At 51.2% G+C, this 20568-nt stretch overlaps 1 protein-coding gene across 9 annotated transcripts in view; it reads left to right on the forward strand.

The window, feature by feature from the left end:
• IRF5 (interferon regulatory factor 5) overlaps nt 1-20568 on the forward strand; it is a 41962-nt gene that overhangs the window by 13412 nt on the left and 7982 nt on the right. For 8 of the 9 annotated variants that reach the window (XM_048836803.2, XM_075124596.1, XM_075124597.1 and 5 more), the window contains 2 exons: nt 19343-19554; nt 20293-20482. In XM_048836803.2, coding sequence (XP_048692760.2) covers nt 19381-19554; nt 20293-20482 — 364 coding nt within the window. In that variant the 5' untranslated portion in view covers nt 19343-19380. Of the gene's footprint in view, nt 1-1955; nt 2207-19342; nt 19555-20292; nt 20483-20568 lie in introns of those variants that run through there. The other variant, XM_048836806.2, reaches the window with a different exon arrangement.

A 20568-nucleotide genomic window follows, 5' to 3' on the forward strand; every position in this document is an offset into this window, starting at 1 on the left:
CGACAGTCAGAAATCTCTCTGAGGGCTTGGGGTTAACACTCTGCTTCAACCAGGAAACCCAACTGCTCACTGAGCAGCACCATGCAGAGCAGATCCCAGGTCACGAGGGGAAAGGGCTTGAGGATCATTCCTGGCCCCGTTTACACCGAACCCTCCCACAAAGGAAAACCCACAGTTTAGGGGTACTGGTAGCTTATCCCCAGAGTTTCAGGGCTGGAACTGAGGTTACAAGTTGGGACCGAGTTGTTGGCAGAGCAATGTGTGGAGCGCCCAGAGCTGGCATAGCAGGGGCTGCGGGTCGGGATTGAGGGGCACAGGCACAGCAGTGGGGAGTGGGGAGCCCAGAGCTGGGATAGCGGGGGGCTGCGGGTCGGGATTGAGGGGCACAGGCACAGCAGTGGGGAGTGGGGAGCGCCCAGAGCTGGCATAGCAGGGGCTGCGGGTCGGGATTGAGGGGCACAGGCACAGCAGTGGGGAGTGGGGAGCCCAGAGCTGGGATAGCGGGGGGCTGCGGGTCGGGATTGAGGGGCACAGGCACAGCAGTGGGGAGTGGGGAGCGCCCAGAGCTGGCATAGCAGGGGCTGCGGGTCGGGATTGAGGGGCACAGGCACAGCAGTGGGGAGTGGGGGGAGCCCAGAGCTGGGATAGCGGGGGGCTGCGGGTCAGGACTGAGGGGCACTGGCAGAGATATGGGGGAGGGGAGCCCAGAGCTGGGATAGCAGGGGGCTGCGGGTCGGGATTGAGGGGCACCAGCAGAACTGTGCACGGAGAGCGTGGAAGAACTGGAAACTTGAATCTGTTTTCTCAATGTAATTTATTTGCCTTGATGGTTTTTGGTTACCTGGCTTTCCAAGAATGTCCGGGTCCTGGTACAGTAACAATAACCAGCTGCCAGCAAACCAGAGCTTCCCTCTGCCTGCTCTCCTGGGAGGATCAGAAGTGCGGTGTGTGAAAGCAGGCGATTCTGGGCAGAAACCCGGTGGACAAGGCAGTTGCAGCTGCCCACAAGTGATTCTGTGTTTCTTCGGGCGGTGTGGATGTGGGGGGGGGGGTCAGTTATGCAATTACCTGACTGGCCAGAAAGATATAGGAAGAAGCGAGAAAGGAGCAGAAGAGTAGAAAAAAGGAGAGAGAGAGAGGAGACAGGAAAGTGGACCATAAGGATGAGGTCTGGCTATGTGGAAACATAGGTAGGTGACATTTATGGCCTAGAAAGAAAAGGAGTACTTGTAGCACCTTAGAGACTAACCAATTTATTTGAGCATGAGCTTTCGTGAGCTACAGCTCACTTCATCAGATGTATACCGTGGAAAGATCATAGGTGCACTTAGGAGAAAGAGATCTCCTCTAAAGGGTTGCTCCTTGAGGGGTGTGACTGTCTCCATGATGAGAGACAAGATCTCCTGCGTCCAGCCCCTTGGTCTTTCCAGGGTGCAGGGAGGCTCCCTGATGGGGGTCTCGCGACTGATGCATAACAGGGAAGGCTCAGAGCTTGAAAAGATACCGAAAGGAGGCCGGTGAGCACAGGAAGCTGGTTGGTGAGGGAGAGAAGCCAAGCGACTGCACTGTTTTGCAGTGGGTCAGAAGGGGTCCTGGCATTGACTGAGCCAAGGGTAGCAAATACAGGTTTGCCCCCAGATTTGGTGACCGTGTCTAGAGGGAGCGTGCTGCATTCTGGGCTGTGCCGGGGCAGAGTGTCACAGCTGGAATATTGGGAAAGGGGCTGATTTTCCTCCTGCATTTGGCAGCTGTCCATGGTTACACACCCCCTGCTTCGGGCTGTTGGCTGTTCCGGCGGGGCTGCCGGTGGCGATGGGCCCCTTGTCAGGGCGCTGGAGAGTGTTCTGTGAGCACGCGTGGCCTGCGTTGGAGTTAGGAAAGGTTCTGCTTGCAAAGAGGGGATGTTTCCTCACCTATTGTGTGTCATTTCCTTTCTGGCTGTGACTAAGCACCGATCTGAAACCTCCACTTCCCTTCCCTGCCATGTGGCAAGAACTCCCAGGGCAGGCGTCTGACCCACCAGGCAGGGCTGCCCTTGGCAAGCCGTCCGACGCGAAGGGACGCCCAGGAGGCCAGCTGCCCGCCACGCAGCTCTGAGCAGCAAAGCCCTTGGATGTGAGTTTGCACTGTAACTACACCTGGATCCGCACACCTCTCCTCCAGAGCGTGCTCTTCGTAACTTTGCAGCTGTTACTTCTATGTTGGTGTAAGTACCCTGGTGCGGGCGTGGCTAGCAGAATGCTGCGCCCCCTGCTGGCTGGTTGTGGAGCCCGGAGTGTGACCAGATAGTTTTTTAAAGCAACGGCAACCATGCAAAGTTCTGTTGTCTCTCAATGTTCCCGTCTAACCCTTCCCTAGTGGGAGGGGTGGGACTTGGTGACCTTTTCTGTTCCTAATTGCTTAGCTCAGCCAGTATCCTGCCCTGCCTGTTACTGGTGGGTTGGTGCCAGTTACCACAAATATTCGGCCAATTAAGTATTTTTTAAGTCTTTCCAAAGATACCTGTTTTTTAAGAGTGCAACTTAAATTATTTCTAGAATCCCCACAAGCCTGGAAAGTCCCCTGTCGTCCCCCAGGCTGGTCATGCGGTGCAGGGCAGCAAAATGTTGGTAGCAAAGTTCTGCTTTCAAGTAGCTGTACTGTGAAGTCCCGGCAGGGCATGAATAATGTGGAAGAAGGCCGTTTAAAGAACGGTGAAGTGCTGTTCCCTCTGGCTCCGGGAGCTGAAAGACAGATGCGGGAACTGGATAAGGGGAAGGCTCCTGTTTTTTCCCTCTGCACATGCCCTTAAATCTTGGTACGTCAGTTTCTGCTGCAAGCCTAGAATCTGTTTATTGGCTCTTCATCCTCATGCATCAGGGCATAAACTGATCGGCAGCTGGGGTCAGGAAGAGGTTTTGTGGGAAATGCATGGTTGTGGGAGATGAGGAGGCATTCTGATATCCTCTGGAGCAACTAGCACCAGCCACTGTTAGGTACAGGATGCCAGACAAACTGGACCACAGCAGTGTTTGCACAGAGCTGACCCCAATTCCTACTCCCCCTTGCTCAGCTGCTGGCATCGATTACCCCAGTTCCCTTGCCTGACATCTGAGGGGTGAAGAGAGCTCTGCAAAGAGTGACTCCTAGCTGAAATCAGCTCTGGCTGAGAGTAGCTAAGCATGGCTTCTACCACTGTCTATCCAGTACCTCCCTCATAGCCTGTCTCCATGCCTCAGCTTCCTCCTCTGTACAGTGGGGCTAGTGATATGCACTCATCACCAGTACAGGGCCTATGGCACACAGTCAAGCAAGCCTGCTTCCATCCAGGAGATGGCAGCTCTTTGTATTCCAGTAGCACTGAAAGGCGCCCACCAAGGGTCCTAGTGTGCCAGGTGCTGTACACACAGATAAAGGAACACACAGTACGGTCCTTGCCCCAGAGAGCGCCGAAGGTGGGCTACAGCAGGTGGGTGACACCAAGCGTACAGGCAGGAAGATGGACATGGTGCCCAAGAAATAATCCCGTTTCGTGCACTCAGCAGCAGGCCCACGCTGGCCTGGTGTTTGGGGCCGGTTTCTGTCCTTTGTTCCACACTCTGGGGCAGAGCTTTTCCCTGTTCATCATCAGCTCCCTTTCTGCTTTGGGGATTCCTGGTGAGTGTGGCGTGTGTGTGTGTGAGACAGAGGTGGATTAAGGTCTCCTGAGGCCCTGGGCTGGAGCAAGGGTGGGGCCCTGGTGCTGGAACCATGACCCTGCCCCACCCTGTCCACCTGCGGCCCTGCCCCTTCTGCCTGAAGCCCCGCCCATAGCCCCACCCTGTTCCATCCCCTTGCCCATGGCCTGCCTCCATTCCACCCCTTTCCCCACAGCCCTGCCCCCCGCTCACTCCTGTCCATGCCTCCCTCCCCCCGCTGCAGAGAGCAAGAGCTCCTCCAATCCTGGAGTCATGGCGAGGGGAGATTTTTCCGGGGCCCCCAAATTGGCTGGGGCCCTTGCGCATGGGCCCCATTGGCCCGTGGGGTAATCCGCCACTGGCATGTGTGGTGTGAATGGCACGTAACTGTTTGGTTTTTTTAAGTCTCTAAATCACTACCGCATGCTTAGCTCTCCCGAGAATGGAAGCGAGAGAACTCTCCTAGACTGTCGTTTTGTTCTGGCTTTGTACAGCTCCTGGCACGTTCGAGGGTTTCCCCATTTTCTTCTTACCTGTGTCCCAGGAAGGACTAGCTCAGCCAGTTGTTTTCTGGCCACTGGGGCTGAGCGGAAGCTGCAGCAGGTTCTAGTCAAGCAGAGCGGGGCAAGTGAGGGTGTCTTAAAGGAGAAGGGTCGCACAGAGTTCTAAGAATTGCACCCTAGGTCGTGTCTGAGCCCTGGTTCAGCGGGGAACTTAAAGGCAAGTGCCTAACTTTAAGCATATGAGGAAGCTTAGTGAAGTCAGTGGAACTACTCATGTGTAGGGCAGCGATATTCTTTTTGTGGGAAACTGAGGCACAGAGAGACTAAGTGGCTTGCCCAAGTTAAACAGGGAGTCTTTGGCAGAGCCAGGAATTGCATCCAGGTCTCCCAGCACCCTCCCCACTAGATCTACCCCCCCCCCCGGCCCCATCAATCAGGAACTTCTCATACTGCACTATGGCAATTACCAACCTGACAGAAAGAAAAGGAGTACTTGTGGCACCTTAGAGACTAACCAATTTATTTGAGCATGAGCTTTCGTGAGCTACAGCTGATGAAGTGAGCTGTAGCTCACGAAAGCTTATGCTCAAATAAATTGGTTAGTCTCTAAGGTGCCACAAGTACTCCTTTTCTTTTTGCGAATACAGACTAACACGGCTGTTACTCTGCAACCTGACAGACTCATCCTGAAAGGTATTTTGATGCCTAACTTCTATTGGTTTCAGCCTTTGAGGATCCAGGACTTAGCAAATTTCACTTCACAGCCCCTTTCTTCCTCCTGCTCATTACTCTGTCCACTGTAATGGCCCCCGGAGTGTATGTGGGGATCGGGGCCACTGCATTGGGTGGACAGGATCAGAACTGTGTGCCCTAGTCCTCTGTCTGTCGCTTACCATTGCTCTCGTGACAGGGGCCCGTGTTTTCACAACAGCTCGGTTGTCGTTCTCGTCCCTGCTGTTGCCATGAAGTCCAGACTGACCCTAGCACCCAGCACAGTGACAAATGCCCAGTATTACAGGGACAACATCAGTCTAACCGGGACATTTCCATGTGGAAAGCTGCATCTAACAGTAACTGACAGCGCACTGGATAGTCAGTGTCAGTTTTCCTCTGGGTAGTCAGCTGTTTTGAGAGAGTCTTCCCTGCAGAAACAAGGACAAGAACTACATTTGCTAATTTAAATCAACCTGCTCTGTTACAAAGAGGAAACCTTGATTTAAATAAACAATTTTAATCATGTTTTGCATTTGCACTTTTTATTTTCCTAAAGACAGGTTAGTTCTCGTTGGCTGGTAACCATTAAAACACATTGATTTGCAGCCTTTGTGCTAAATTCGGGGCTTCTTTTTGCTAACCAGGAGGATACGCTATATTGAGACACTTTTATTTAAGCAATTATGCAGTTTGAAATACATTTATTCATCTTCTTAATTTTTACATTTTTATTAAATTAGAAAATGGGGAATGAAACATTTCTTATACAATAGATGATTAAGTTTAACTTGGATGAGAATTCAAATTCAATTAAAAATGCACAAAAACACCGTTTTTTTTTTTTCTTAAACTAACTTAAAAGTGCTGGATACTTGAGAAAAAACAATTGATCAAAAAGTTTATCAAAACATGTTTTGCATTTAAAACTAACTGAGTTATAAAAGAAAGGAAGTATCTGCAGTTAGTGAACTGAATGGATTGTTTCTAGTCACCACATCCCTCAAGGTTTTAGAATTAGTAGAGCTCATCCTCTCACACCTAGTTTTTATTTACAGATTGGGAGAGGAAAACAAGCTTTCCTGCTTTTGCATCTCCCAATTGGTTTCTTAACTTTGAAGGAACTAGTAGTCATTGAACTGACCTAGCTGAATAAGCTGATCTGAAGAAAATATTCTAAAATAGTTTAGAATTTCAGCAAACTCGGGTTCCAGGTGCTTCACCAGCAACTTCTACCGGTTCAGTGGTCTGACTTTCTTTAAAACTTGGCAGCGAACATGTACTGTTTCATAGTATTATTTCGTATTTAAATTAAATGATGTTGATAGATTATAATAAATGTAGGCCTTAACAGAGGTCATCAATTTCAAATGTAATTTATGTAATTAAAAAAAATATTTATATACATTTTAAAAAATCCAATGTTTTAAATGGATTTTTATCCTTTGGTTTGTAAGAACAGTTCGGGCCAGGTGAGTCCAACACCACCAGATGTGGGGTGGCTGTTAGTCCTGGGGAGAGTTTGCAGATCCTTTTGGAAGGGGACGAGACTTGAAGTGGCCGTTGTCTCTTTAAGTGTCGCTGGCCCCAGTGCCCACCCCGGGGCACTTCCTCATTCCTGTGCTCTGCAGAGCAGCTGTTCCCTCTCACTGCTTCCTGTTGCCTAACCAGGGTTTATTCCATAACAACACTTTCCTCTTCCCTGTGTCGTGTATTTTCCTCGGGAGGCTTTTTGGAGCAGCGCTCTCTGTAGCTTTTCATCAGCCCTACTGAATTAGCCTCACTCTTCCTCCTGATGATTGTTGTTGCTCTTCTTCGAGCTCCTTCCTCTTGGTCTGTCTCTCTGCTGCGGACGTGCCGCAGGCAGAATGTAAGTGGGTGGCTGCATGCGCTCCATGTGTGCCCCCTACAGGCCCCGGCACTGTGGGTCTTGGGTCACTCCAGTGTGAAGGGAGGGCAAAATGCTACCCGGTCGGGATAGACTAGCCTTGCACTGACATTGAATGCTCAAAAACCATGGGCCAGCCCCGGTCCCCCACCATCACCACCGCGGTCATGAGACTGGCTTAAAAAAACCTTGCGATTAAAATAAATATAGGCAGGGTTCTTTGCAATTGCCTTCTGGTTTCGATGCTGTTTGGGTCACATTTTCAGGCTTTTCACAACCACCATGGCTAGAAAGGTACCTGTTTTTTGTTTTTTGTTTTAAATGGCAGCTGATATTCTCCTGCATTCACATGACTCTAGGAACTGGTGCTTTAAGTTAAACACCCGCTGTCACGAGAGATGGCCATCTGGCACCTGTCGTAAGAGGTGACACCAGGTGCAGGGCCCCAGAGGAATTAGCCCACAGTTGGCACCAGGACAAGTGGGGTAACAATGAGCACATCACAAACCATGGCTATGTATAGGGCCCTACCAAATTCACGGTCCGTTGTGGTCAATTTCACGGTCATAGGATTTAAAAAATCATAAATGTCTTGATTTCAGCTATTTAAATCTGAAATTTCATGGTGGTGTAACTGTAGGGGTCCTGACCCAAAACCGAGTCGGGGGGGGGGGAGGGGTTGCGGTACCGTTACCCTGACTTCTGCATTGGTCCCGGCGATGGCGCTGCCTTCAGAGCTGGAGAGGGGCGGCTGCTTCCCAGGAGCCCAGCTCCGAAGGCAGAGCCGCCGCCAGCAGCAGCGCAGAAGGGAGGATGGCCTGGTGTGGTGTCGTCACCCTTACCTCTGCACTGCTCCCGGCAGAGCGGGGCCCTCAGTCAGCAGCCGCTGCTCTCCAGCCCTGAAGGCAGCACAGATGTAAAGGTGACAATACTGCAACCTGCCTAAAATAACCTTGCCACCCCCCTGCAACTCCCTTTTGGCTCAGGATCCCCAATTTGCGAGGCTGTGGGATCTGTATGGTATAGGGTAAAAGCACCCACAAGACCAGATTTCACGATCTGTGACGCATTTTTCATGGCCGTGAATTTGGTAGGGCCCTAACTACGTATGCACATAAAACCCGTGCTTGTCGGTGGGGCCTATCCCAGCCTCTGACTCCTTCACTTGCAAATAGCACATGATTGACATGACTGTCGCGTGTGTATCTGCGGAACACGTGCCTTGATCTAGCTGGGAGCTGAGATGTACACCGGGAAGCAGTTTGACTTGAGGGGGAGTTTGCTGTTGGGGGAAGGAGTCCATGGGTGTGTTTGGCTGGGCACATGAGCCGGGCTGCGGGTGGATGTGAGCGTCGACTCAGCAGCTGTTTCGCTGGATGTGCAGTGGTTGTGTCCAAAGGAAATGCGCTTGAGCAACCTCGATTCTTGGGAAATCAAATGTTTGTCTTGGGAATAAAATAATAATAGCCTGCATTCCACCACTCTGACGCTTGCTGATCAGTGCCTTACGCCGCGTGCTGCCCCACAGACCACCCTGCGGCTAGTTACTACTAAACGGGAGGACAGGTGGCAGAATCTTGCCCAATAAGTTGAGGAGTTGCACACCCATCACTGAAATGCAGCCACCTCTGGGGTGGAATGTGGGAGCTGCTTCACAGTGGACAGTAACGCTGGAGAAGAGTTTGAGACAGGAAGTGAAGCCTGACACTCTTTGGAGGGACCCTCCTCTCAGGTTAAAGGCAAGGGACCAAAAAGAAACCTGGGGTTGCTTGAGTTCAAGGGAAGAAACGGGCCAAAGAAGTTAACGTAACCCAGTCACTGTCCAGCATCAAACAGTGTTAAACAAGGTCCTGAGTTTGGTGTACAGAGATCTATGTCTGCTTTCCACAATGGCAAAGGCAACATCCAACATCCCGTTAGCCTTTACTAAAGGTATGGAAAAGGGAGAAAACTAGTTCAAGCCTGTGAAATGTATCCTCTTAAGTGAGGCTTTCCTTTTCACAGCCTCCCATGTCCCCTTTCCCTTTAGCTGGGGAGAGTTTTAGAAGGAAACCCCCCCTTGTTTGACCAGCCCTTAGGTGGTACCAAAGATGGGGGTAACTGTCCTTTGGGGGAGAAGAGAAGTTCTATTCACTGAGATGGGCTGGCGCTTGGGTGACCAGATGTCCCGATTTTTATAGGGACGGTCCTAATATTTGGGGCTTTGTCTTATACAGGCGTCTGTTACCCTCACCCCCATCCTGATTTGTCAGACTTGCTATCCGCTCCCCCTAGCTGGAGCGGTTGTTTCTGCTTTTTAATGTCTGGTCCTGTTTCATCCCAGGTGGTGGATGGGATTCAGCTGGAGCCAGTAGGGGTGGCTGTGTCATCTGGGTCCCTCTCTCTGGCCTGGCCTGGTCTGGTCAGGACATCTGTTAGGATTGGCACTAAGGTCAGGGGTCCCAGGAGCTGGGGTCGGGGGTGGCTGCCAGGATGCTGATGCTTGTGTGTCTGTCCTTCTGTCTGTTCTTTTCCCCCAGAGTCTCTCTCTTTAAGGACCCCAGAAGGGAGTGGTGGGTGGAACAGCCCATCCCCGCATTATTTTGTCCACTAATTAGGCCTAATATCCGACACACCAACTTCAGTTCGTTAATTTCCGGTTCCACATCTTCTGTTTTTAACTAGCATCGTTTCAACAGTCCTGGGATTACAGCGACATGGGTATACACTAATCCAGTTTCTCTCTCTGGATTTCTTGCACCTGTTCCCTTCCACGGTGGTCGTTGTACACAACGGTGATGTTCGATGACTGTATGCTCGTGGTGTGTGTATGTAAACTCCAATGTATTCAGTGCAAGGGAGGTCACAGCTGTGTGCCCAGAGCTGGGGGTTGCAGGGTGGGGCCTGGACTTTGGGTGGGTGATTAAAATACACACGGAGCAGCCTGTGAAGAGCCCCGCAGGGACCAAGGGCTGTGCGGGGGTGCAGTCAGCACCCACCAGGGAGCTGTGCCAGGTGGGGGAAGGGGCTCCCCATCGTGTGGGGTGTCTAAGATCATACTAGACTGGAGGGAAGAGCTTTCCCCAGGACCTGGGCTAGGTGGAGCCCCCGCCCCACCTCCCCGGTGGGTGTCTGTCGCTCTCCTCCCCAGGGGACGAGATGACGTTCCTGTGTCAGGGCTCTTGCCAAGCTGCCTGAGGGCATGGGAGCAGCGGGCTAGGTGAGGCTCCTCTCCCAGGTCTACAGGAGACGCGTGCTTGGTGTGTCGCCCCACGCCCTGCCGGCGCCAGGTGGCCTGACCAGCCCGGCGACTCGCCCAGCTCGGGCAAGCTGCAGCAAGCAGAGAGCCTCCCTGCCCAGCCCAGAGACCCTCCCGCTCTGCAAATACCAGGGTGTTGTGGGCCCCCTATAGGGCATCATCCTACCTCAGGGCTTGGCCTACCCTCCCGGAGCGATAGGTGTGCAGCCCCCTCCATGACTGTCTCCTCTCCAGGCTCGGGGCTGTTCAGTGCTCCCCCCATCCACCCTCCAAGCTTCGATGGGCCCGAGGGCAGGGCGCCGTGTGCCCCACACCCGGTGACCTGCTCCCATCGGTGCAGATTGCACAGGGCTGGGCTTGGCACTCACCTCAGAGAGAGTGAAGGAAACGCGGAGGACTGGCAGCAAATGGGGAGAGTCGGGAGCTGTGCAGCACGGCAAGGAGATCCCCTCCTCCTAGGCCCTGCCAGCCCCGCCCTGCCCATGTGGGCTGGGCTTTCTTCTCTCCTTTCCCCTGGCTTATTTGAAATCCTCTCTCCAAAGAAGCTTGGAGCGGAGGAAAAGTCCTGCTGCGTCTCCTCCATTTCCAGCGCCTGAACCCCTCCTCCTGGCAGCGCCGTTGTCCCAGAGCTGAGAGGAACCTGCCCTCCGGGCGCTGCCCCCGCATCAGCCATGCTGTAGCCAGTGTCTGCCAGCTGGCAGCTGTGAAGCCTGGGAGGGGGCAGGGGGAGCTCATGCAGAGTGTGGGGTTTTGTTTGTTTGTTTGTTTGTGTGTAGGACCTACAAAAACTGTCCCTTTTTTTTTCTCTTGGCAATAACAGGACTTGTTTTCTGTGTGAGAAGGTTCATAGATTCCAGGAGTTGAAGGCCAGAAGGAACCACTTTAGCTCACCTAGCCCATCCTGTATCACGGGCCATTACATTTCACCCCGTTACCCCTGTTTTGAGTCCAATAACTTGTGTTCGGCTAAAGCAAATCTTCCAGACAGGCTGCCAGGCTGGATCTGAGGACTCCAAGCAATGGAGAACCTTCCACGTCCCTTGGTAGTTTGTGCCAGTGGTGAACCACCTTCCCTGGTCACAATTTTTACCTGATTTTAATTTGTCTGGCTTCCGCTTCCAGCCAGTGGTTCTTGCTCTGTCTGTCTTCATGAGAACCTGGTATTTTCTCCCTTTGCAGGCACTCAGACTGTAAATCGAGTCACCTCTAAATCTTCCTTTGATCAGATAAATAGATTGACAGTCTCTTGAAGTCTCTTGCTGTCAGGCATTTTCTCCAGCGCTGCAATCGTTTCTGTGGCTCTTTTCTGCACCCTCTGCGATTTTCAACTTTCTTCTTAAAACGCAGCCCCCAGAACTGGGCTCAGTATCCCAGGAGTGGTCTCACCAAGGCCGGGTAGAGAGGTAAAATCACCCTGCTGCTCCTAGGCACCGCTCCCGTTCATACATCCCAGAATTGCATTCGCCTTTTTGTTGCCACAACATCCCCGTGGGAGCTCATGTTGAGCTGCTTAGCAACTGTGACCCCAGAGTCTCTGCTTTCGAGGATCCTGGCCCCCATTCGCGTCCTGTGTTCCTTGTTCCTAGAGTTGTAACTTGTACAAACGTTTTGTTTGCCTGGGCCCAGCTTCCCAAGCAATCCAGATCGCTCGGTCTGACTTCAGGGCTCCGCTGGGAACCCTCCCATCCGGTGTTGGCTCCCTGTTGACAGCTCTTGTCTGAGATCTGTCAGCTGGTCAGGCCCTAATCCAGTGTGCCCTGTAATGCAGTGCTAGCTTGGGATCCTCTGGGGACCTCAGGGTCACAGCCAAGCAGCCTCGTAGCAACCTGCTGATATGTCGGGCCGTGGGCGGCTGGCGCTGGGGTTGTTTCCGCAGGCCTGTTTCGAAAGGCCTAGCAGCTGGCTCTCGGGGTTTGTTTTTTCCCTCTGCGTCCTCAGCAACAAGGCCGTGTGCGTGCCCCATGTGCCCTGCAGGGGAGTCCAAAAGAGGAAGCAGGACTGGAAGGAGAAGCTGTAGACCAAGTGCCCGGGCACAGGGAGAGAGGTGGTATGGAGCCCGTCCCTGGCAGAGCCCCGGGGTTCATACAGCTCAGCAACCCCTGCTCCTGCCCCATCGTGAGCCCCCTGCTCCTGGGAGCCAGCAGCCCCACCCCATGCACTGGGGGACCCCCCCAACATAAGCCAAGCAGGAGACCCCACCCTGCAGTACCACCAAGAGGTCCCCATCCCAGCTGACCCTTGCCCCAAATATAATTTGAGCCAGGGCACCCCTCAGCCGGGATGCCCCTTCCCCCACCACATGGACTGGGGCCTGGATCCCCCATCCCTCTGGTACATCCTGCCCCCATCCCAGGAGGTGTCCCAGCTGGCCAGGATCACACCATGGAGGTGTGAGTGGAGGCCCTGGCAGCAGGGGAGGAGCGAACAAGCACAAGTTTTGGGGGGCTCTGGGGGTGGGGAATGGGCCCCTCACGACTAGGGCACTGCCCTGAATCCAGCTTTGCTTGGCAGTAACGGGAAGGCAGCAGGTGCTGGCAGGTTGGCGGCCTACATGAGATGAATTTGTTGGGTCTCTGCCCAGTTCCTAATGAGCAGGTGTCTGCATCAGAAAACATCCCTGTAGATGACACCAGCTGGCCCCCTCCTTGGCAGTCCCAGCAGAGAGGCCGAGGACTTGTTGGACCTGGAGCTCGACCTCCGTGCGCTTTCCCTGCCCTATCCCAAGCGTGGCTATCCACGTGGGGAATAACTGGCTAGCTGTTAGCGCTGCTGAAAAGGAGCTGGGGGCTACAGTTGATCACACACTGAATATGAGTCAGCAACGTGAGGCAGGTGTGAAAAAGGCTAATATCCTTCTGGGGCGTGTTAACAGGAGTGTCGTACGTCGGACATGGGCAGCAACTGTCCTGCTCTGCTCGGCACTGGCGAGGACTCCGCTGGAGTCCTGTGTCCAGCGCTGGGCGTCGCTCTCCTCTGGATTCTCTCCACTTTGTCCACATCCTTCCTGAAGTGCAACAGAAAACCTGACCTGTGAGGAGAGGTTAAAACACGGGGCATGTTTAGTCTTGAGAAAAGAAGCCTGAGGGGGGACCTGAGAACAGTCTTCACACCTATTATGGGCTGTTATAAAGAGGGCGGGGATCACTTGTTCTCCATGTCCACTGATGGTAGGATAAGGACTAAGGGCTTAATCTGCAGCAGGGCAGACTTGGGTTTGATATTAGGAAGAACTTTCTACCTCTCAGGGTAGTGAAGCTCTGGAACAGGCTTGCAAGGGAGGTGGTGGAATCCCCGTCACTGGAGGTTTTTAGGGACAGGCTAGTGACCCACCAGCCTTGCTCTATAATTAAGACTGGTGTGCTCTTTCTAGGGAGAGCTGTATTTCTGATGGGAGAAGCAGGCTTTAATTACCCCTGTGGACCAAAGTGGTTGTAATAGACTAAAATGGACCCTGGCCATTCATGACCAATCATTGAGGAGATTGGAGGACTCGCTTGTTAGATCTCTGAGATATAATTATTAAGTCTGAGAATTGCTCTCAAATTTGTGAATAATATGAGCTGCTGGTGAAATCTGTACAACCACTTGTCTCTAGACAAGTTGACTTTGGTTTTAGCTATTCTAAATGCTTCCAGAGATTGCGCACTTGGTTTGATGCGGACGGTGAAGGAAAAGTCTGTTCTCGTGGGTAAGATGAAATCCCTCCCCTCATTTATTTCAGGATGTAGTAGAGGCCAGAAGAAGATATAAAGGTTTATTATATGAGACGCCTCCCAAGAATATCTTAGATCCTTGTGGAAGGATTTTGAAGCAGAAGCGAATTCTAAAAATTCTTCCCCATTTTGGAAGATGGCAACTTTAGCGCTGGTAGATACGCTCCAGTTGAGGAGCCCCATATTCATGATGAAGCCCAGGTAGTACACTTTGGCCAGGGCCTTAGTGATTTCGCTCAACCAATTTTACATCTGCTTCTGCCATAGCTGGTGCAATGAGGAATCCTCTCTTGGGTTGACCGCTCCGGCCTTCCGAAATGGACAGAGAATTGCAGCTTCAGGGGAAGATTTTCTCCTGATGGAAGTTTTTCAGGAGAATCTTAATTGGTTCTCCCCAGTCTTTGGCTAAATTATTTACCGTCATTAACCAAATTGGATGGGTTCTGTCTGGCTGGCTGGATATCCAGTCTTGTCGTTCCTATTTTTAAAACAGGGCTAGAAAGAATCCTGCTTCATGTAGAGTTATTAGCTGGTTATATGTGTCAGAGAAAATGTACTCCAGATGTTTAATATCTCAACTTGAAATAGGGGCTTTCAAGGCTAATTTATTACAGGCAGAGCAGTCCAATTTTAGGGCGGGTAGGGCCACAATTGATAATTGCTTTATTTTATCCTATATGATTTATAAATATATGCAAAAAGAAAAGGAGTACTTGTGGCACCTTAGAGACTAACCAATTTATTTGAGCATGAGCTTTCGTGAGCCACAGCTCACTTCATCAGATGTTTACCGTGGAAACTGCAGCAGACTTTATATACACACAGAAATCATGAAACAATACCTCCTCCCACCCCACTGTCCTGCTGGTAATAGCTTATCTAAAGTGATCAACAGGTGGGCCATTTCCAGCACAAATCCAGGTTTTCTCACCCTCCACCCCCCCACACAAATTCACTCTCCTGCTGGTGCTAGCCCATCCAAAGTGACAACTCTTTACATAATCAAGTCGGGCTATTTCCTGCATAGATCAAGGTTTTCTCACATCCCCCCCACCCCCATACACACACAAACTCACTCTCCTGCTGGTAATAGCTCATCTAAACTGACCACTCTCCAGGTTTAAATCCAAGTTAAACCAGAACATCTGGGGGGGGGGGGTAGGAAAAAACAAGAGGAAACAGGCTACCTTGCATAATGACTTAGCCACTCCCAGTCTCTATTTAAGCCTAAATTAATAGTATCCAATTTGCAAATGAATTCCAATTCAGCAGTTTCTCGCTGGAGTCTGGATTTGAAGTTTTTTTGTTTTAAGATAGCGACCTTCATGTCTGTGATTGCGTGACCAGAGAGATTGAAGTGTTCTCCGACTGGTTTATGAATGTTATAATTCTTGACATCTGATTTAATTATAACATTCATAAACCAGTCGGAGAACACTTCAATCTCTCTGGTCACGCAATCACAGACATGAAGGTCGCTATCTTAAAACAAAAAAACTTCAAATCCAGACTCCAGCGAGAAACTGCTGAATTGGAATTCATTTGCAAATTGGATACTATTAATTTAGGCTTAAATAGAGACTGGGAGTGGCTAAGTCATTATGCAAGGTAGCCTGTTTCCTCTTGTTTTTTCCTACCCCCCCCCCCCCCCAGATGTTCTGGTTTAACTTGGATTTAAACCTGGAGAGTGGTCAGTTTAGATGAGCTATTACCAGCAGGAGAGTGAGTTTGTGTGTGTATGGGGGTGGGGGGGATGTGAGAAAACCTTGATCTATGCAGGAAATAGCCCGACTTGATTATGTAAAGAGTTGTCACTTTGGATGGGCTAGCACCAGCAGGAGAGTGAATTTGTGTGGGGGGGTGGAGGGTGAGAAAACCTGGATTTGTGCTGGAAATGGCCCACCTGTTGATCACTTTAGATAAGCTATTACCAGCAGGACAGTGGGGTGGGAGGAGGTATTGTTTCATGATTTCTGTGTGTATATAAAGTCTGCTGCAGTTTCCACGGTAAACATCTGATGAAGTGAGCTGTGGCTCACGAAAGCTCATGCTCAAATAAATTGGTTAGTCTCTAAGGTGCCACAAGTACTCCTTTTCTTTTTGCGAATACAGACTAACACGGCTGTTCCTCTGAAACCTATAAATATATGGAGGTTAAGGGTGCTACAGTGTGTGTTGCTTTCTTAGATCTAAAGATGGCATTTGGTTCTATTGATCAAGGCAAACTTTGGGAGACATTAAGAAGGATGGGTAACAATCATAGAATATCAGGGTTGGAAGGGACCTCAGGAGGTCATCTAGTCCAATAGATGCTCAAAGCAGGACCAATCCCCAATTAAATCATCCCAGCCAGGGCTTTGTCAAGCCTGACCTTAAAAACCTCAAAGGAAGGAGATTCCACCACCTCCCTAGGTAACGCATTCCAGTGTTTCACCACACTCCCAGTAAAAAAGTTTTTCCTAATATCCAACCTAAACCTCCCCCACTGCAACGTGAGACCATTACTCCTCGTTCTGTCATCTGCTACCATTGAGAACAGTCTAGATCCATCCTCTTTGGAACCCCTTTTCAGGTAATTGAAAGCAGCTATCAAATCCCCCCTCATTCTTCTCTTCCGCAGACTAAACAATCCCAGCTCCCTCAGCCTCTCCTCATAAGTCATGTGTTCCAGTCCCCTAATCATTTTTGTTGCCCTTCGCTGGACTCTCTCCAATTTATCCACATCCTTCTTGTAGTGGGGGGCCCAAAACTGGACACAGTACTCCAGATGAGGCCTCACCAATGTCGAATAGAGGGGAACGATCACGTCCCTCAATCTGCTGGCAGTGCCCCTACGTATACATCCCAAAATGCCATTGGCCTTCTTGGCAACAAGGGCACGCTGTTGACTCATAATCTTGTTGAATCAGAATCTTCTACGTGACTTCTGCTCTACAGTAAATTTTCATCCTACATGAAGTAAATAACTAACTGTCAATTATTTAAATATGTCTTAAAACCTGTACTAGAACATCACATGATCCCACATTACTAGGTATATCTTACCTTCCTTCAAAAACATGACTCACCATTTTGCAGGCACTTTTAGCCACTTCAGGGGAGTCTGAATGTTTCTTCATTATGTCCAGTGCATTAATGTGTATTCCTTTTGCCAACAGAACCTTTCTAATATTTACATTACAATCCGAGACTTTCAACTCGTTTGGAGTCTCTAGCCCAGGGCAATATGGCTATCAGGGTCAGAACTAAAATCAACATTTTCCTTGTTTCTAGGGGAGTATGCCCAGGATGCCTTCTTGCTCCTCCTCTTTTCAATTTACATATTAATGAAGTGGTGGATGTTTTAATGGAAGATAATTTTTCTCTGCCACAAATTAAGGGTCGACCTATCCCAGAGTCATTGTATGCTGATGATGGGGTTGTTTTATCACTAACTCCCCCAGTTATTTTCTCGTTTTCCCTCTCATGGTAACTCTCACTGTAACTAAATTATAAGGTCAAGGTCATGATTTTGGGGAAGAACCCCTCTGCAAATTGAGTGGAAGCTAGGAAGGCCACCCTGTGGAACAAGTCTCTGCTTTTACTTAGTTAGGGATAAAGTTTTATCATTCGGACCACTGGTCCCCTTGTCATAAAGACTTAAACCAAAAGGCCCTTAGCTCTGCTCCGTTTTACATGCTCATATGGTGGGAACAGAGTTGCCCCTGGCACTAAGAATTTTTAATGCAAAAATAATATTCCAGGTCATCTATGGGGTTGAAATTTGGTTAAGGGGACAAATTTTGGCCTTAGAGATTGTTCAAAATATTTTTTTGAGGAGACTTTTATTTCTCCCAAAGTCTACCCCTGCCTTGTTTTTACATGCCAAGCTGGGTGTTCTTTCTGTAATTAGTAGAGCTTGCATTGCTTTTCTTATATTTTGGTTTAAAATCTGTCCCCTTCCAGATTATAAATTGCCCCTTCTTTGCCTCCAGGAGATGGAGGAACAACCTGTGTGCTCCTTATTTCCATGGTATAACACTCGCCAATTTATCACAGCTATGTTGGCTTTTTCTGCTACTCACTTTATTGTCAATATCTTTTAATTGATATCATCAGCTGCTCAAACAGAACATGACAGCCCATACTCAAGAAGAATATCTGGCTATGACTCATGATTCCAAGTTTGCTTTTGGTTTTTTCCTTTGAAGATGGCCTATGTCTTTGAACTATATTTGAGTGAGTTCTCAAACCCCTGTTGCTTAAGGCACAGACTCAGCTAAGATTCCAAACCATGGAAACTGCTGTCCTTCAAGCTGTTGAGAAGTTCCTTCACATCTTCGGCTTTGCCGATGTAAATCTGGAGTGCTGGAGGACCTACCTCACTCTCTTTTGGATTTTAGAATTTTCCAGCTTCTGAGAGCACGCGGGATTTTACCTCTTGTGCAGGAAACGAGCTTTGATCACCATCTCCAAGGATGTTTTTAGTTTCTTCTCAGTCGCTGGCAGTAATCAAATCAGTGGCAATCTTTGCCCTTTTAGCATTGTGCTGAAGAAGAGAGTTTTTATTAGGCTCTGACTGACATTTTAATGGATCATGTATATCAGTGTTTCTCACCGACCGGTTCATGGACCGGCGCCCGTCCCTGAGATCCCCCTGACACAGTTTAGGAAGGCAGCAAGCCCGTCTATGGTATCGAAAAGGTTGAGAAACGTGGATATAGATGTGGTTACTTTAGATTTGTAGGTTTGTCTTTTTGTATTTGCAGCAGACGTGTCATAGGTAAGGCTACGATTTAGTCACGGAGGTTGCGGAAGTCACGGAATCCATGACCTCCAGCGACCTCTGGGACTTCAGCCCGCAGTGGTGGGGAGCTGCAGGGTCCCCTGTTGCCCGCGCGGGAATGGGAGCTTTAAGGTACCCCCCATCACCTCTAGCGGCCCCCGGAGCTCCAAGCTTGCTGCAGGTGGTGGGGGTACCCTACAGCTCCTGGACGCCGTGGGTGGTGGGGGAACCCCTGAGCTCCCGGCCGCCGCGGGCTCCCGGAGTACGGGCAGCAGGGGCACCCCAGAGCTCCTGGCTGCTGCAGGCGGCGGGGGCCCCAGCAGCTCCCAGCCATGGACAGTGGGGGACCCTGGAGTGCCGACACGCAGTCCGCGGTGGGAGCTCCTAGCCGCCGTGCAGCTGCCCCGTTGCAGGCGGTGTGGGCACCCACAGATCCCCATTTTGTCACGGATATTTTTAGTAAAAATCAGGGACAGGTCACGGCTTCCGTGAATTTTTGTTTATTGCCTGTGACCTGTCCGTGACTTTTACTAAAAATATCGGGGACCAAATCTTCGCCTTAGTCAGAGGGCGATTTAATAAAATTGACTTGAATAAAGAAAGAAGACCAGGCTGGACAAACCCCCATCAGAGATGGTCCAGGGTTACTTGGTCCTGCCTCAGCGCAGAGGGCTGGATTTGGTGACCTCTTGAGGTCCCTTCCAGCCTGACAGATCTGGGGGTCTGTGAAGAACGGGGAAGGGAGGACTCTGCCTCCCCCCCACTATTATCCCTGCCCTTCCCCCTCCCCTCATTCCTTCCCCCTTAGCTCTGCCCTCTCCCCTGGGTACCTGGCCCTGTAACAGACTCTCCCTCTCTCTGTCTGCAGGCTAGTGGCCGACGTGGCCCTGCGGGCCGTGAGTCGCCATGAACGCGCATCCCCGTCGCATCCGCCTGAAGCCCTGGCTCATCGCCCAAGTGAACAGCAACCAGTACCCAGGCCTGCAGTGGGTGAACCCCGAGCGCAAGCTCTTCTGCATCCCCTGGCGCCACGCCACCCGGCACGTCCCCACACAGGACGACGAGAACACCGTTTTCAAGGTGACCGCCCAGGGGGCCTGTGGGATGCCAGGCTGGGCTGGGGGTACCCTTTGGGGCACATGGCACCCAGCTGACATGTAAGGAACGGGGTTGGCTGGTCATGCGCGCAATGCGACGTGACCCCAACTGGGACTCCCAGGAGCTGCTGCACTGGGGCAGGCTATGGGTCCCTCTGCCCCCTTGGGATGGGAGGCTCATGGGATGGCATAACCCCCTGGTGTCCCAGAATGCACCCTGCTAGCTGCATGGGACTAGCCACCAGGCCGCTCAGTTAGCCGCCTCTTGAGGTGTTTGAAAAGGCCTGTTTTCCCCCCTGTGAAATGGGGCCGATCGTACCAGCCTCGCAGCAGGAGGCGTGATGTCCGCACCCCTTTTTGAACTGCCCTGTGGACGCAGCTGCGAGGGGTGATGTGCTGCTGTCAGCCAGGCCCGGAAGCCCGTGGCGTTTTATGCCAGCCGGTGTCACTGCAGAAGCCGACACAGGCTCTGGCCCTGGTGCTGGCCCGCCAGTGAATTATACGTTGTGTCAGGAGAGCATCTCCGAGCTGCCTTCTCCCCAGGCCACCCCCTGGCTGCCCCTTGTCATCGCTCAGCCGATGGCAGCTCAGGAATGAAACTTTAATCAACTGACCATACAGGCGAAAGCTTGGATTTCCTGAGCTCCTAGCACTGGGGCTGGGCTGGGGCTTGACCTATGTCTGTGACCACCCCCCTACCCCATGAATCCCAACCTCTCAGGCCTGGGCCAAGGAGACTGGCAAGTACAATGAAGGTGTAGATGAGCCGGACCCAGCCAAGTGGAAAGCCAACCTGCGCTGTGCCCTCAACAAGAGCCGCGAGTTCAAGCTGATCTACGACGGCACAAAGGACACGCCCATGCAGCCCTACAAGATCTACGAGGTGTGCGAGGGCCACCAGCCCAACGGAGGTACCAGCAGCCCAGGCAAGGGGGATCCAGGGGATAGAGTGTACTCAGACTGTCAGAAAGCCCCTCGCCAAAGGCTCTTGAGCAAA

This window comes from Caretta caretta, chromosome 1 (assembly GCF_965140235.1).
Source record: "Caretta caretta isolate rCarCar2 chromosome 1, rCarCar1.hap1, whole genome shotgun sequence".
NCBI lineage: Eukaryota > Metazoa > Chordata > Testudines > Cheloniidae > Caretta > Caretta caretta.